This window comes from Tursiops truncatus, chromosome 8 (genome assembly GCF_011762595.2).
Source record: "Tursiops truncatus isolate mTurTru1 chromosome 8, mTurTru1.mat.Y, whole genome shotgun sequence".
Classification (NCBI taxonomy): domain Eukaryota; kingdom Metazoa; phylum Chordata; class Mammalia; order Artiodactyla; family Delphinidae; genus Tursiops; species Tursiops truncatus.
In genome coordinates, this window is record NC_047041.1 from 98,298,494 (window position 1) to 98,315,219 (window position 16,726).

General features: G+C 51.6%; 1 protein-coding gene across 1 annotated transcript; it reads left to right on the plus strand.

Annotated features, from left to right (window-relative positions):
- The first annotated feature begins 6,458 nt into the window (after positions 1–6,458).
- Positions 6,459–15,479, plus strand: LOC117313170 (pregnancy-associated glycoprotein 2-like). The gene is made up of 9 exons (XM_033860777.1): positions 6,459–6,529; positions 7,643–7,796; positions 8,751–8,868; positions 8,967–9,085; positions 10,309–10,502; positions 11,643–11,759; positions 13,459–13,600; positions 13,688–13,786; positions 15,221–15,479. The coding sequence occupies exons 1-9, from the start codon at positions 6,477–6,479 to the stop codon at positions 15,371–15,373; spliced, it is 1,149 nt and encodes a 382-aa protein (XP_033716668.1). The 5' UTR covers positions 6,459–6,476; the 3' UTR covers positions 15,374–15,479.
- The last annotated feature ends 1,247 nt before the right edge of the window (positions 15,480–16,726 follow it).

Below are 16,726 nucleotides of genomic sequence, written 5' to 3' on the forward strand. Positions count from 1 at the left end.
TCAACGGTGCTAATACAAATGGGTGCCTCTCTTTGGGTCGGGGAGGTGCATCATGATCGGGCAGGATCTGAACCACAAGTGAGAGGAGCCCAACTCCAAGTGGCTTTAAGGAAAGGGGAGACTTACTGGAAGGACACTGGGGATCCGGGACACAGGAACCACAGCAGAGGCGAAGATCTCAGTGACTGGACCCAAGGAATCAGAAGCCATCAGCTCCCTCTTTCTCTCCCTCACTCTTTCCCGTCTCTCATCTTTGATTCTCTTAGCCTGACAACTTTCTTCCCTCACACTTCTACACATATATCCCTAACGCGTCTAATCCCTAAGGAAAGAGCTCAGAAAAACCTCAGGATACCAAGGAGGGCTCTGATTGGGCCACCTCAGATCACGTGTCCAGCCCTGGAGCAACCATCCTGGCGGGGGGCTTGGGGGTACTATGATTGGCTTTACTTGATCACGTGGCCCTGCCCAACGTGATTGACAGTCTCCTCCAGCACCACGTGACTGCAGCTGGGGCGAGCCAGCCCCCAAGGAAGTGGCCGCGAGTGTTCTAGACAGTGGAAGAGTTTGTGATGGCCCCCACCAACTCCGCCCCCTCCTCTTTCAGAGGGATGGTAACGGGTAATAAAAATACCTTCTACCCTTCCAATCTCACAGGACCTTTGGCAGTGGCCTGCTCCAGGGGGGTTCTGGGTGAGGCCCTTCAAGCTGAGATGGTTCCCGTTTGTCCCCCCACCCCAGTCACCAGCTCTCTGCCAGGTCCACACCTGCAGTGTCCTTTCCAGTCCCACTTCCCAAGTGATGGGCCGTGTGGATCCCTGAGCCATGCCCACCCCTCCAGGGCCCAGCATGCTCCTTCCCTTGGCCTCCAAGGCTGCTGGCGAGGATGCCACGCATGTAAAGGGGCCCCAGGGTGCACTAAGCCTTCAGCGTTTCTGAGCTTCCTCCAGGGGCAGAGCTACAAACCACTGGTTCGAGCTGCCATGGTTTGGCACATTTGGAGTGGAAGCATCACTTCTTCCCACCTGGAAGCAGAGGCCCAGGCTGGGGACAGCAGGGGTCAGAGGTGGATGGAGACCGACGTGAGAGAAGGAGCAGGGAAGAATAAACAAGGTGGAAAACACACCCCACGCAATGCACGGTATGGGCCTTTACTCGGCCAAGACAAATCAGCGAAAGGGACGACGCCTTTCCTTCCTCATCTCTCCATTCAGGACAAATTTACTGAGCACCTACTATGTGCCAGGTGCTGGGGTGGACCCCAAGGATAGAGGGCTGGGTTAGGAACCCACCACCGATTCATGGAGACACATGAAGAGACAACCCCCAATGGGGAGGGCCAGATGGAGAAAGCAACACAGGTGTGGGTAGGGGGCCAGAGGAGTGAGGGGCTTCCTCTTCAGGGACCAGGGAAAGGCTGCAGTCGGGCGAGAGGGGGGCATTAACCTCAGTCTTGTCACCCCACCCTGAAACACACCCGTAAGCCTTGCAGCTACCTTCTCTGTGCACACCTGCCGTACGTCCACGGTTCCGTGTGTCTGGTCCCTCTGGGGTGGCCCTGGATTACGATCGGCTTGGGGGGGGTGAAAGAGGGCTGGTTGCAGAGCTGACAAAGGGGGAAAAGGTGAGAGCAGAAATGGCATTTTTTTTAAAACAGTAAATAGTCATGCACTGGGCTTAATGGAGACTCAAGTGAACAGTTTGTCAAACTCATTTTCCAAGTGGTCTTCATGGAACCATAAGCAATGTCTCTGTTGGGGAGAAACTACCAATAAGAGTAAGAATAATAGCTCTGGTTAATTACATGTGCATTTCACTGTCTCCCCACGAGCCCCTGCAGGGCATGACCCCCATTGTACAGATGAAGGAAGTCTCCTGCAATCTTGTGGCTGCAGTAGTGGTTACAGGCACATCGAAGGCCCTCAGTAAATACATGTTGAGTAAATGAATGGATGAATTAGTAGATGCTTCCACTAGAACGCACTGCTGCATCATGTCGGGACACATACGGTGTCAGCGTGGCTTACTGCCGTAATATCAAGCAGAAAGAGTCAGGCTTTGCCTCCCTAGATGAGCCTAAGGCCAGGGCTGGAGCTGTGTGGGTTAATGAGCCCACTGTTCCTGAGGCTCTATATTTGTAGCCTGTGCTACCAACATGAGGAGAAATTCTGATCTCCATCAACTTTTAAATTTTATTTCTATTTTTTTGTCTGCGCTGCATAGCATGTGGGATCTTAATTCCCCAACCAGGGTCAAACCCATGTCCTCTGCCTTGGAAGTGTGGACTCTTAACCACTGAACCGCCAAGGGAAGTCCCAAAGTCTGATCTTCGAAGCAACAATCTTCCCCCACCTTCCACTTTTATCCTTTACCCAATGCAGACCAAAGAGATTTATAGCCACCGGTGAGAGAAAAGGTAGAAAATACAGGGAAAGATAGATCCTAAACACTTCTTGAAAGACTGTAAGTTGGTACAATCTTTTTGGAATGACTTGTTCTTAAAATATGTATAGTCTTGTCCCAGTAATTTTGCTTCTAAGGTTTATGCTAAAGCGATGATCAGAAGCACCTGCAAACATAAATAAGCAGGATGTAGTCCTCAGAGTCTCCTACAAAAGGGAAAGTCTGGGACGTCCCAGGCCCAGTAAACATAAAGTGTCCACAGCATAGATAGGTCATCATGCAACCAACCGCCTTAAAATTGTGTTTCAGCAGAACATTTAATGTTATGAGAAATCATTCCAATATGACATTGAGAGAAAAGAACAGAATACAAAACAGCATGATCCCAGGTTTGCTAAGCACACGGAAGACAGTGCGGCGTACTCACCAGGCACGTACATCCTGGAGCTTTTCTGCCTGGGTTCAAATCCCACCTCTGACCCTTACCAGTCATGTGACCTTGGTAAGTTCATCTCTGGACATCAGTTTCCTATTCTGTAAATTTGGGATAAGCTTAGTTCCTCCCTCACTAATCATCAAGAAAATGCAAATCAAATGACAATGAGATACCATCTCCCACCAGTTAGGATGGTCATTATCAAAAAACAGAAGATTACAAGTGTTGAAGAGGATGTGGAACCCCGTACACTGTTGGTGGGGATGTAAAATGGTGTAGCCGCTGGAAAACAGAATGGAGGTTCCTCAAAAACTTAAAAAGAGAATTACTGTTTGATCCAGCAATCCCACTTCTGGGTATGTATTCCAAAAAGTTAACACCATGATCTCAAAGGGACATTTGTCCTGTCTTGTACGTTGCAACATCATTCACAATAGCCAAGATGCAGAAACAACTTAGCTCCATCAACAGTTGAATGGATAAAGGAAATGTGGTAGAGACATAGAATGGAATATTATTCGGCCTTCCAAAATATATATTTATTATTTATTTGGCTGTGCCGGGTCTTTGTTGCGGCGCTCGGGATTCTCAGTTGCGGCATGCAGGATCTTTAGCTGCATCATGCGAACTCTTCGTTGTGGCATGTGGGACCTAGTTCCCTGACCAGGGATCAAACCCAGGCCCCCTGCACTGGGAGCCCGGAGTCTTATACACTGCGCCACCAGGGAAATCCCGGTCATGGTTTTTTTTTATATTTAATTTTGTTTCAGTCGATTTGATGTGATGCTAAAATTGTCCCACTTCGGCCTTTTTATATGGATTCCTAAACTTTTTGTCCAGCCCCCGGTGATCTTTGAAGGCCCTCACCTTTCTGGTCCTTCAAGATTCCCAGGCTTATCTTGTGCATTTCTTGGCCCAGCCCTGAAATCAACCATCTCTTCAAGAATCTCTGTATCTTCTGGTGGGATATGGTGTTCAGAGGCCACAGGCTAGGCCTCAGGATTGTCACTAAGTCCCTGTTATCAAGTTGCCATTGCTTCTAGGCTTTTCAGTGGTCAGACCCAGAAAGTAGAGATTTTCTTTAAAAAATAAAGAAAATAATTAATTGGTACAAACTTATACTTCCAATTCAAGTTTTCAGACCGCAGGGTTTTACTGAAGCTTTTTGTTTCATACGTAAACATCTTTTCTCTCTTCCACTGGAAGTCGTGCTTCATGACAACATTAGCATTAATTACTTACTTGCTTTAACCTGTAACCTACGTAAGATACTCTCAAAATAACAGTAGCAACATCACCAACAATAAGGTGCCGGATATAGTTTCAGATTTCTTTGGTTTTTTGTTTTGGGTTTGGTTTTGGAGGGAGGATGTGTTTGTGTGTTTGTCTTTGTTCTTAGAAGATATCCCACTCTGAATGTAGGTCAGAGTTCTGCATTTTAAAGCCACTTAAGTAATGTTTTGTTGTGTGCGGCTGGGTCACCAACTTGGTAGAATTAGGCTCATTTGTCTTAGTTCTCAATTTCGACAGATGTGTTTATCTCTTCTTTGATTCTGGAACACATGTACATGCTTGCAAAGTCAAAGTATAAGACGAAAAATCACACTTCTGTCCCTGCCCCTCCCCCATAAATTACAATTTTTTTCCTTTGTCTTTGGCTTATTCTTCCACTCTTTCTTATTGAAAATAGACATATACACGTATGTAAAAGTAACAAACTAGAAGCACTTCTCCGGTTCCCCTTTTTAAAAAACTAAACAGTACACCCTGAAGATCTCACCCTCCACGCCTCCCTCCATCTGCATCATGCCCAGTTGTTCGGATGCCCTGTGCCTTATTCAACACTCCCCCATGGATGGTCACTACAGGTAAGTTTCTAACTTCTGCTTTTACAAACAGTGTTGCAGTGAATGGCTTGGACATATGTCTTTTTGTATTTTTGCCAGTGTATCTTTGGGATAGATCCCTAGAAGTAGAATTGCTGAGCTAAATGGTATAGTGTGTGTCACTTGCTAGTTGCCGTCAGATACCCTGCGTAGGGACTGAAACGCCAAAACTGAATTTTAACAACATTCAAAAATGAGTAGGAAGACGCAGCACCCAATCTATCACCCACCTGGTGACCAGGCCAGCCTCCCGTCGTTCTACCCGAGGGCCAGGCCTGGATAGATCTCACGTAGGAACACCCACGTCCTGGGAAGCCTGGAAGGAACCATAAAACTCCATCATCTTCACTTTGGCTGGAATAACAGTTTAACAGGTAGCCCTGTTCACCTCAGGCTGAGCAGGAGCTCTGAGTGGTCTCTTTTGTCTTCTTTGACTGATAAGACACTTAGAAGTTATTTCTTTGCATGCTTGGTTTGGTAGAGAAAATGTTTCAAGGCATGGACCCTAGTGGGGAATTATACCAGATGCTCAGCAAGTGGACATTATTCAATTCATTGGTTTATATGACCCTGGTAATCTTTCTTTACATAAGGAAGGAAAATTAACATGGTTCAGATGCATTCGGTCTCTTACTCATTCGACCAACATGAATTGAACCCCCTCTCTGTCCCCTCTCTACTCCCACCTCTAGGCCAGAAACAAAAACCTGCACAGCCTGCAGGCTGAATCCAGCACACAGTTAGTTGTTTGAGGTTTGGCTCACACTATGTTTTTTGAAAAAAACAAACAAAATTGGTCGCTAACATTTAAAATCAGGGGATTTTACATAAATATCCAGACTTCTAACTTCTCTTGAAAACTTGCCAACCAGCCGCTGGTGGGAGCTGAGGAGCGACTGCCCCCAGTGGTAGGGCATGTGCTGCCCTGTGTCCCTGGTGCCCGCCCAGCCCTTCCATTCATTTCTCTTGCCTCCTGGGTCATGAGTTTGTGAGAACTGCCCTAGACTGCTAGCCCCCTGTAGATAAGAACCTCCTGTGTCTTACTTGACTTTGACTTTACAGCATCTACCCCGGACCCTAGCACACAGGGTCCTCCGTGTATGTTCGTTGGACGATATAAAGTATCTTGTGGATGCATGCATCACATTTCTCTCAATAGTGAAGCTGTGCAATTGTACTACTCTAGCCCAGATCTTTGATGCAGATTGACATCCTAGGTGCCCCTGAACTGTGCCATCTGTCCCACTACATAAAGCCACTCGCATGTCACTGGGCTGCCCCTAAAGTCTTCACTTTGCCATTTGAACTCTTTTCCTGCGAGCGATCTCCTCTCCAGCTGAGGACAACAAGGCACGCCTCATGAAGTTGCTCGGACCACATGAGATCACGAATGTCAAGCATGGCCCCTAGCATTGACTTTTATCACGTTGTTAGCAGTGTTTTATCTCCAACTTGGCGACAGTCTCCCCACTCTTAGTTAATCCGTGCAGTTTAGTTTGGTTTTTCAGCCAAGCCCCAAGGAAGAGATTACAGTAGAAATCTCTGTATTCTGAGAATTTTCCAAGTCCACTCCCCACAGACACTGATGGAGGTAAAGATTGTATCGAGAGCTTCATATTTCTGATCAGATCCATTAATGGCCTAAAGGGGACAATTAGGGCATGTCAGAGCATATATAACTAGGAGCCCTTGGCCAGCACTGCATGCTCAGAACTCACTCTTTCCTGAGTACTTGGACCCAGAAAAGAAGCATGAAGTGGCTTGGGATCCTTGGGCTGGTAGCCCTCTCAGAGTGCCTAGTCATGTAAGTGCGGGGACTGTAAGTGGCATCATCTCTCTTTCTGGGGTCTTCCTTGTCCTCTTATTCTTCCACACATCAGGGTTAGAAGGGAATGTAATCATTCCCTGACACTCTTGAAGTTCAACTCTCACTTATTGATGAGTACCGTGCCATGGGCAACATGGGGCCCAAGGGTCTTGGGGTAGGCCTGCAGGGCTGCACAACTCTTGGGGTACCGTCACATCATGACCTATGTGAAAATGGCACTCCTTGGGATTGCTCAGTGCACAGCCTGTGCAACTGTAAGTGTGGTCCTATGAACAGCATTTCTCCTGTGATTGCTTCTAGGTATTCTCTCTGCTCTCTCTGCAGTTCTGTGTATGTGTCTGTGTCTTCATCTCTGTATCTCTCTCCTTTATCTCTCCATCCCCTTTGGATGTCTCTGTGCATGCAGAACTCTCTGAGTTTTCAGTTTTTTTGTTTTGTTTTGTTTTTTCTATTTTGACTCTTCCTTGCTTCTCTAGCTTCTTAATTTCCCTAATTTATTCCCCATCTCCTGGCTTCCTCTCTCACCCCTCTCTTCTGCTGGAGCCCTGGAGAAAGATCTGGAAGGCTACTTCTAGGCTGATTTACCTCTAACAAGCAGTGTGACCACAGCCAAGTCACAAACTCCCTGCATTTCAAATTCCTCCCCTGTAAAAAGAGGGTAATGATCCCCCTTCGGACTCCTTCCCAGAACTTCTTAGAAAAAGATACAGTGGGATGGCAATAGCAATGGGAAGGGCTGTCATTGTGGACACTTCTTACATGTCAGGTACATTATATATATCATCTCACTTAATACCCAGAGCATTCTATACGGACGATAGGAGCTATATTCTACCTTTGTACCTACCGAGGGGGAAACTGAGACTCCAAATGGTCATATGGCTTACCCAAGATTACACAACAGAACCTGTATTCAAACCTAGGTCTTTGTCATGGTCTTTTCATGGCATCCTGATATGAGAGGACACTCATAAAAATGCTCGGAATATACACAGTGCCATTACAATGCAAGGTGTGACAGTCGTACTATAACACAGACAGCTGATTGCTGACCCTTCTTTGTTTCCTTTTCCCAATGCTCGGTGAAAGAATCCCGCTAACAAAGATGAAGACCATGCGAGAAACCCTCAGGGAAAAAAACTTGCTGACAAACTTCCTGTTGAGGAACAATGGACGAACAAGGTCCCAGAATGTCGCCCATGACCCGAAATTGTCTCTTCATCCCCTGAGGAACTACCTGGATGTGAGTGCGTTGGGTGGATGGCACTCTACAGCGCCCCCTGGTGCTCTGGCCTGGCACTGGGGTTCATCTGGAGGCGCCAGGCGGGGTGGTGGGGCTAGGGCTCCTGCAGGAAGCAGAAACACTGGGGAATACCGACTCCATTCCCAGAGAAGAGGGCACTCTCATCCTCAACTCTTGGTCGGTGGTAACTGGGCTCGGCAATGACCAGGTGGCAGGTAAACACCCATTTCTTGCCAAAGATATGCCATTAGTTTGAGGGAGATTGTTCCTCCTGAACTAAGTGAGCCACTGAGTTACAGATGAAAGGTGAGCCGTGTCTGATCGAAAGATAAAGCCAACTGCAAATCAAGATTGAAACCCCAGGCGGACAAAGTTCAGCCTCCGCAGATCCAAGGACACCAGTAAAAAGTTACTGAGCCCCTATGGCCTGTGACGCCATGAAAATCTAACACTATGGTTATTGTTATTGATTTTAAAAAAGGTCTCGTCTCTTCCTCAAGAATGCATAGGACAGCCTGAGCGATAGGCAAAGAGTAAATACATGTCAAATAAAAGCGTGGTGGTGATAGGACATGGTCTGAGTTCAGAGGAGGTGGCCTGGGGTGACCTAGGAGGGCCAACTGGAGAAAGAAACAGGCTGGGCCTTAAAGGGGGGACTGGAGAGCTTCTCAAATGAACGCACCAGGACTCGCCTGCAGGCCAGTGCTTAAGACTCTGCGCTCCCACTGCAGGGGGACCGGGTTCGCTCCCTGGTCAGGGAACTAAGAGCCCGCATGGAGGAAAAGAAAGAAAAAAATCAAATGAAGGCACCGGTCTGAGCAGAGGCTGTGAGGTGGGGCGGTTGGAAAGTGATCTCAGGAGACACGGGACACCTCGAGGGAAGCAGTGCTCTGGGAATCGAGGGCGGCCAGGGCAGCCAGGTCTGACCACACCACCCTTCCCCGGCCCCTGTAGCTAGCCTATGTCGGCAACATCAGCATTGGAACGCCCCCTCAGCAGTTCAGGGTCGTCTTTGACACCGGCTCAGCTGACTTGTGGGTGCCTTCCACCTACTGCGACAGTGTCCCCTGCTGTGAGTACCTGCCCGCCCCCCCGCCCATCTTGTACTCCCCCTCCCACCCCCTTCTCCGTCCTTGGCACCTGACGGACACACATCTCTTGTGTCCGCAGATACACACAATGTCTTCAACCCTCACGTGTCCACCACCTTCCGGCTCTCGGGCTTCACCGTCGACCTCACCTACGGCTCCGGGAGGATGGTTGGATTTCTTGGCTACGACACTGTTCGGGTAACTGGAAACCAGAAGCCGAGTCAGGGCTGGCCCTGGGAGCAACCGCAGCTTACAAAACAGATGCAGGCCCAACTGGGAGGGCCCGTCTTTCCCAAAGTCCCCTAGTGGCTGGCCGCCCACCCCACAGTGTTGTGTCCCTGAGGAGACAGTGTCCCTGCTGACACACAAACTCCCAGAATGGCTGACCCAGAGAGTGGCTTGAGGTGTGGGTTTGCAGCTCCTTTGCCCATGAGCAGCTCAAGGTTCCTTTTCCTGGGAGCAGGGAGAGAGGGGAGAAAAGCACCCACTCTTATATCCTCAGGCTGTGCCAGGTATTTTCACGGTAATAACTCGTTTACTCCTGCAGCAACCCCACATAGCAAGTGCTATGATTAGCTCCACTAGACAGACGAGGGAACCGAGGTGCAGAAAGCCAGGGCCTTGCCAAGGTCAGGCATCAGGTAAACGGTGGAGCTGGGCTGGCCAGTCAGGATTCATCAGGTGTGCGGTACTTGGGGAGAGGATAAAACTGATCTTGGGCGGTTGCGGGGAACTGAGGGCTTCGGAAATCCAGACAGGGAAAGCAGGGGGCCACAGACGTGGGAAGGGCCTGATAAATGGGGGTCCACAAGAGGGGGCCTTTGAGAGCCTAGTGAAAACTATAGCCTGCATCCCCCAAAGGGCGTGAGTTCTCTCTCTCTCTCTCTCTCTCTCTCTCTCACACACACACACACACACACGCACATGCACACACACATCCCCAAAGCGTGTTTCCCAGGCAGAATTTTCATAAGCACCCTGGCAGCGACATTGTAAAATGGGCTTCTGTCTTTCTGGGCGGATGCAAATTCCACGATGCATTGCGATGAATTCAGTCCATTTCTGTCATCAGATCACAGTGATGGCAAAGAGAAGACTCTCCTGCTCTCTACTCATTCTGTCCTCCAGTCGGAACCATTTGGTCCTGTTGAGTCCCTGTTTTTCCACCTGCATAGGAAGCATGAGGCCAATTTCGCTCGCTTCACATGGTGTTTGCAGGATGGGCAGGTGTTGGTTCAAAGCCACAGCCCAGCACAAATGGAACCCAAATTCCAGTCGCAGCTTGGTCTAACTATCTGAGGTCAACACAGGGCACAGCCAGGCCACAGTTCTTCTCTGCGGTGCTCGTGGCATCTCCATCCCAGCCCAGTCCCAACCCCCCTTCCCAAACCTTTATGTGGGAACACTCTCCTCTCCCACAGATCGGGAAACTTGTCGATGTGGTCCAGCCGTTTGCCCTGAGCAAGGCGCAGTTTGGGTTGGAGCATGCACCCTTTGATGGCATCCTGGGCTTGGGCTACCCCAGCCTCGCCATCCAAGGGACCACCCCTGTCTTCGACAACCTGAAGAGACGAGGCGTCATTTCTCAGTCTGTCTTTGCCTTCTACTTGAGCACGTAAGTCTGAACTGCACAAGCCCTCTCTCTAAGTCAGCTGTAAGATGCTTTCAGTTGCATGAAAAGTTGTAGCCCACCTGAGTCAGAAGTTTCCTGAGAGACAGTCTAGCCCGGGATAACTATGGCCCCAGGGCCACATCTGGCCCTGCCACTGGTTTTTGTAAATAAAGTTTTATGAGAACACAAGCATACTCATGGGCTCAGGGGCAGCAGCTTGGTCCAGGGGGTGTGAAGGGAAGAGGGAGAGCAGTGGAAGATATCAGGATACAGGTTGGAGGAAAAGGCAACAGGATGTGCTGATGGATTTCATATGGGAGGAAGGAGAGGGATGGTGGGAATGTTTCCTCCTCACTAACATTTTACCCGGATCTCAGAAGCAGCTACACAATTCGCAGGTGCCAGCGCGAAATGAAAACGTGGGACCTCTTGTTCAAAAAGTATTAGGAGGGGCTTCCCTGGTGGCGCAGTGGCTGGGAGTCCGCCTGCCGATGCAGGGGACGCGGGTTCGTGCCCTGGTCCGGGAGGATCCCACATGCCACGGAGCGGCTGGGCCCGTGAGCCATGGCCGCTGAGCCTGCGCGTCCGGAGCCTGTGCTCCGCAACGGGAGAGGCCACAGCAGTGAGAGGCCCGCGTACCGCAAAAAAAAAAAAAGTATTGGGAATTTCAAGACAGGGATAGCAGAGGCTCAGGGCCCTGCTGAGTGTGAGGCCCCATGGGTGGCACAGGTCACACACGCTGGTGAAGCCAACCCTGGGTGAGCCTGAGCCCACACCCTTGGCGCTCTCGAGCCTCGGCTTTTCTGAACAATGACAGGCTAGGCGAGGGGGCAGCCAGACCCCTCCGGCACGGTGTCCTCTGAGGGTATCTCTGAGCACTCTGGTTGCTGGAGGGGACCGGGCCCTCTTCAGAAGGGTGGGTGGTCGGAGCCCAGCCAGCCTGCCCAGCTTCGAACCCCTTCTGTACCACTCACTAGTCGGTGACCCACCTCGGACAGGTCCTCAATCCCTCCGGGCCTCAATTTCCATCTCTGTAAAATGGGGACCCTAATAGTGCCAAGGATGGGTGGAGAAGCACAGCCCTAGGACAGTGCCTGCCGTTATTCTGCTACAACGAGCCCTCCCTCTTCCTTCTCTCCTCAGCCAGAAGGAGAATGGCAGCATTGTGATGTTAGGCGGGGTGGACGACAGATACCATAAAGGAAAGCTCCAGTGGATACCAGTGTCCCGACCCCACTACTGGCAGATAACCATGAACCGGTAAGCCCCTCCCTCTGAGGGCCCCCCCAAGTGATGCTCCCACACGTGCACACGGACACATGCAGACACACAAAGAAACGCACAGACGCACAGTCACACACACAGACATACGCTCCACCCCCAAAGACACACGTGTAAGCACACGCACAGGCACACAGACACACACAAAAACACACACAGACATACGCTCCACCCCCAAAGACACACGTGTAAGCACACGCACAGGCACACAGACACACACAAAAACACACACAGACATACGCTCCACCCCCAAAGACACACGTGTAAGCACATGCACAGGCACACAGACACACACAAAAACACACACAGACATACGCTCCACCCCCAAAGACACACGTGTAAGCACACGCACAGGCACACAGATACACACAAAAACACACACAGATACACACACCACCCATGGGTTCATAATCACCCCAGGCCCCTGACCAGGGCTCTGACCAGGGTCCTGAACAGGGTTCAGAGAGACCTGTGCAGCCCAAGAGGGCTGCCCCCACCACGCTGGAAGGCAGGGAGCACGGTTTGAAGACCCTGAAGTGCAGTGAAAAGAGGACCAGGGAGGATGTCACCAGCCTGAACAGGGTTGTGATAAGTTGACCAACTGTCTAGGGCTACCCGGGACCCAGGGAGCTCTCACTACACAAAACTACCAGTTTCAAAACAGGGAAAGTCCTGGACAAACCAGGAAAACTGGTTTCCTTAGGGAGAAACTCCCCAGCAGTGGAGAGAGGTTGGCTGCATTCTTGAGACCTGAAAGCAACTCATACAAAGAGACACTCGCCCCACCCATAGCCACCCCCCATCCCGGGCACACAGTGGGGCAGGGGCTGTGACAGAGAGAATCAGGAAGCCGGGATCCAGGAGTGGCCTGAGAACAAGGGGCAATAATTGACGGGATTCTCAGTGATACCCTCAGACAGAAGCTTCCGTGTCCTTTGGAGGCCCCCTGGGCTAGCTCAGGCATCGCCTGGCCGCGGGCCTCAGTGTCTGAGCTGTGTGAGTGGGCCATGCTGGGAGACAACCTCTCCCAGGGCAGCCTGTGTCTCTGACACCCCTACTCTCAGCATCTGCTGCCCCGGAGAACCTCCATCGTCACCGTGTGGGTTGACCCGTTATCGGTCACACAGCACATACAGGGCTCTGGTTGTTCCTCATCCACTTTTTCATTCATTCATTCATTCAACAAACATACATTGTGCATCCGCTGTGTGCTAGGCACTTGAGAGAGGCACTGAGGCTACAACTTGCCCTTACATCTAGTAAGGCAGACGTACATGAAACGAGTCACACACATAATAATGAATTTCCACTTCGGTACATGCTAGTAATGAGGAAGAGACTACAGAGTGTGACCAAGACAGGAGCCTGATCTAGTCTGGGGGGGAGGACTTCCCTGAAAAAATGACAAGTAAGCTGGAACCTGGAAGATGAGGAGAAATTAGCTAGACAAAGGGGATGGGGGTCTTCTAGGAAGGGCGAGCAGCACGTGCCAAGGCCCTGAGGCACCAAAGAGCCTGATGCACTCAGGAGCTGAAAGGCAGTCAGCGAAGGTTAGGCGACCAGAGCAAAGGCAAACAGAGGCAGGGCGTGAGCTGAAGGGAGACAGTCAGGGAGGGGGCAGTCGTGGGGGGAGACTTCACAGTGATCCTGGTGTCCACTCTGTCCCACTGTCTCCCAGCATCACCATAAACGGTGTGGCTTTTGGTTGCTGCCGCGGCTGCCAGGCCATTGTGGATACCGGGACGTCGTTCCTAGTTGGCCCAAGTAGAGTGATCACCGCCATCCGAAGGCTCATCGGCGCCCGCCTTGTCGATAACGAGGTGAAGGGTCACGCCACAGGGTCACTCCGGGGCTCTCCACGCACCAGGGATCACCTGGGCCAACCTCTCTCCCTCTTTCTCTAACAGTATGCGGTTTCATGTAGCTATGTGGCTCGCCTGCCTACAATCATCTTCAGCATCAACGGCAACGACTACCCAGTGCCCCCTCAAGCCTACATCAGAAAGGTGAAGGGCCAACCCTGGTGGAATTGCAGAAACCCTTGGGCTCCTGCTTGCAGGAGGGGGCCCTCTGCAGGGCAAGCCACACCATTGCAGATGCCACGGAGCCCCTGTGGCTGGGCCAGTGCCTCCCACAAAACCAACCACTTGAGAGTAAGGGGCAGTCTGGGACTTCCATCATCCTGAAATAAATGGAACACTGCCCCGTGCTGGCCTGGTGCGAGGCACAAGGAGAAGGGAACACTAAGGGCCTCTGCCCTCAAGGAGCCCTCAGATAGATGAACACGGAAAGTCAGCTCTAGCAATCCCTGCAATAGGCCAAGGGACAAGTGGGGTGGGTGGGCACAGTCTCAGTGTGTTGTCCCACCATAATGGTTAACGGTCTCCCTCCCACCTCGAAGGTGTCCTGCTTTGGATGACAAATTACATGGCGACCCTCGTCCTCGCCTGCGACTTCCCCTTGCTAAGCCCCAGTTCCCACTCTGTGAGTTGGGGTACCAGACCCCTCTGTGGGGAGGCTGCATGCTCCCGTGAATTAAGGGTGCACCGTGACCGCACGGCCCTTGCACAGGGATGAGGCTTAATGTCAGTTCCCTGTGGGAGTTCAGAGGAGGCTGATGGCCTCAAAGAAGGCTTTGATGAAGAAAGGGAATTTCAGTCATTCTAAACCCCCAGCCTCATGGAGGCACGACGAGGCCTGCATGGGTCCAGGCGAATCTGCACTGGACCCCGTGCAAATGGCACCCCCGGGGGCTGAGCCGAGGGGTGCCGGGTGCAGATTAGAGTGATGAGGGCTGTACACAAGGGGAGCACCAGGGTGAGTCACCCAACCCGGCCAGGAGTGGCCAGGGAGGGCGAGCGTGGGGCCAGGAAGCCTTCCTAGAGGGGCTGAGCGCAGTCTCTAAGAACGGGTCGTGGGGAAGAGGGAGAAGCAAAGGCATTCCCTGCAGAGGAAACGGAGAGCAGGGTCAGAAGGAATGAGGGGAATTACAGGCCATCCTTGCTCTTGTTTAACATTTTATTCAAGTATAGTTGATATACAGTGTTGTGTTAATTTCTGCTGTACAGCAAACTGACTCTGTTATACATGTGTTTGTATCCTTTTTCTTCTTCTTTTCCACTAGTTGATCACGGGAGCTTGAATAGAGCTCCCTGGGCTCTACAGCAGGGCCTTGTCGTTCACACATCCTCTCTATAGTGCTTTGCATCTGCTAATCCCAAACTCCCGTCCTCCCCTCCCCCAGCCCCTCTCCCTCATGGCAACCACATGCCTTGGCCGCTCTTGGTCTTGGATGGGCACCCCACTTCCGCAGCTGCTGAGAGAGCCACTTGGTTCTTACCAAAGGAGGGAGATAAAACTGAGAAGCTGCCGGCTCCGGATGCCCAGAGGGTGGCAGGTAAGGGCTCAGGCTGACTGCTGTGCATTTCCGTCTCCCCCAGAGCCTTCGGGGCAAATGCCTCAGCACCTTGACTGGGGGCACAGAGAACATCAGCCGCTCGGAGACCTGGATCCTGGGCGACGTCTTCCTGAGGCTGTATTTCTCGGTTTACGATCGGGGAAACAACAGGATTGGCCTGGCTCCCGCAGTGTAAAGGCTGGGGCCGCTTCAGCAGTCAGGCCCCCTCCAAACACACACTCACACGTAGGGCACTCCCACCCAGGGATGGCGGTGGACTGTGGTGCTCTGCAAAGCCCCATTCTCAGCAAAGAATAAAAGTTTCCATTCTCAACGGTGCTAAGACAAATGGGTGCCTCTCTTTGGGTCGGGGAGGTGCATCATGACCGGGCAGGATCTGAACCACAAGTGAGAGGAGCCCAACTCCAAGTGGCTTTAAGGAAAGGGGAGACTTACTGGAAGGACACTGGGGATCCGGGACACAGGAACCACAGCAGAGGCGAAGATCTCAGTGACTGGACCCAAGGAATCAGAAGCCATCAGCTCCCTCTTTCTCTCCCTCACTCTTTCCCGTCTCTCATCTTTGATTCTCTTAGCCTGACAACTTTCTTCCCTCACACTTCTACACATATATCCCTAACGCGTCTAATCCCTAAGGAAAGAGCTCAGAAAAACCTCAGGATACCAAGGAGGGCTCTGATTGGGCCACCTCAGATCACGTGTCCAGCCCTGGAGCAACCATCCTGGCGGGGGGCTTGGGGGTACTATGATTGGCTTTACTTCATCACGTGGCCCTGCCCAACGTGATTGACAGTCTCCTCCAGCACCACGTGACTGCAGCTGGGGCGAGGCAGGCCCCAAGGAAGTTTCCGCGAGTGTTCTAGACAGTGGAAGAGTTTGTGATGGCCCCCACCAACTCCGCCCCCTCCGCTTTCAGAGGGATGGTAACGGGTAATAAAAATACCTTCTACCCTTCCAATCTCACAGGACCTTTGGCAGTGGCCTGCTCCAGCGGGGTTCTGGGTGAGGCCCTTCAAGCTGAGATGGTTCCCGTTTGTCCCCCCACCCCAGTCACCAGCTCTCTGCCAGTGTCACACCTGCAGTGTCCTTTCCAGTCCCACTTCCCAAGTGATGGGCCGTGTGGATCCCTGAGCCATGCCCACCCCTCCAGGGCCCAGCATGCTCCTTCCCTTGGCCTCCAAGGCTGCTGGCGAGGATGTCACGCATGTAAAGGGGCCCCAGGGTGCACTAAGCCTTCAGCGTTTCTGAGCTTCCTCCAGGGGCAGAGCTACAAACCACTGGTTCGAGCTGCCATGGTTTGGCACATTTGGAGTGGAAGCATCACTTCTTCCCACCTGGAAGCAGAGGCCCAGGCTGGGGACAGCAGGGGTCAGAGGTGGATGGAGACCGACGTGAGAGAAGGAGCAGGGAAGAATAAACAAGGTGGAAAACACACCCCACGCAATGCACGGTATGGGCCTTTACTCGGCCAAGACAAATCAGCGAAAGGGACGACGCCCTTCCTTCCTCATTTCTCCATTCAGGACAA

Excerpts from the sequence above, each read along its gene's own strand:
- LOC117313170 (XM_033860777.1), top strand. The coding sequence starts at position 6,477 with ATGAAGTGGCTTGGGATCCTTGGGCTGGTAGCCCTCTCAGAGTGCCTA. Across the intron at positions 6,530-7,642 it reads CTCTCAGAGTGCCTAGTCAT|AATCCCGCTAACAAAGATGA; the intron begins GTAAGTGCGGGG and ends GCTCGGTGAAAG. Across the intron at positions 13,601-13,687 it reads CCCGCCTTGTCGATAACGAG|TATGCGGTTTCATGTAGCTA; the intron begins GTGAAGGGTCAC and ends TTTCTCTAACAG.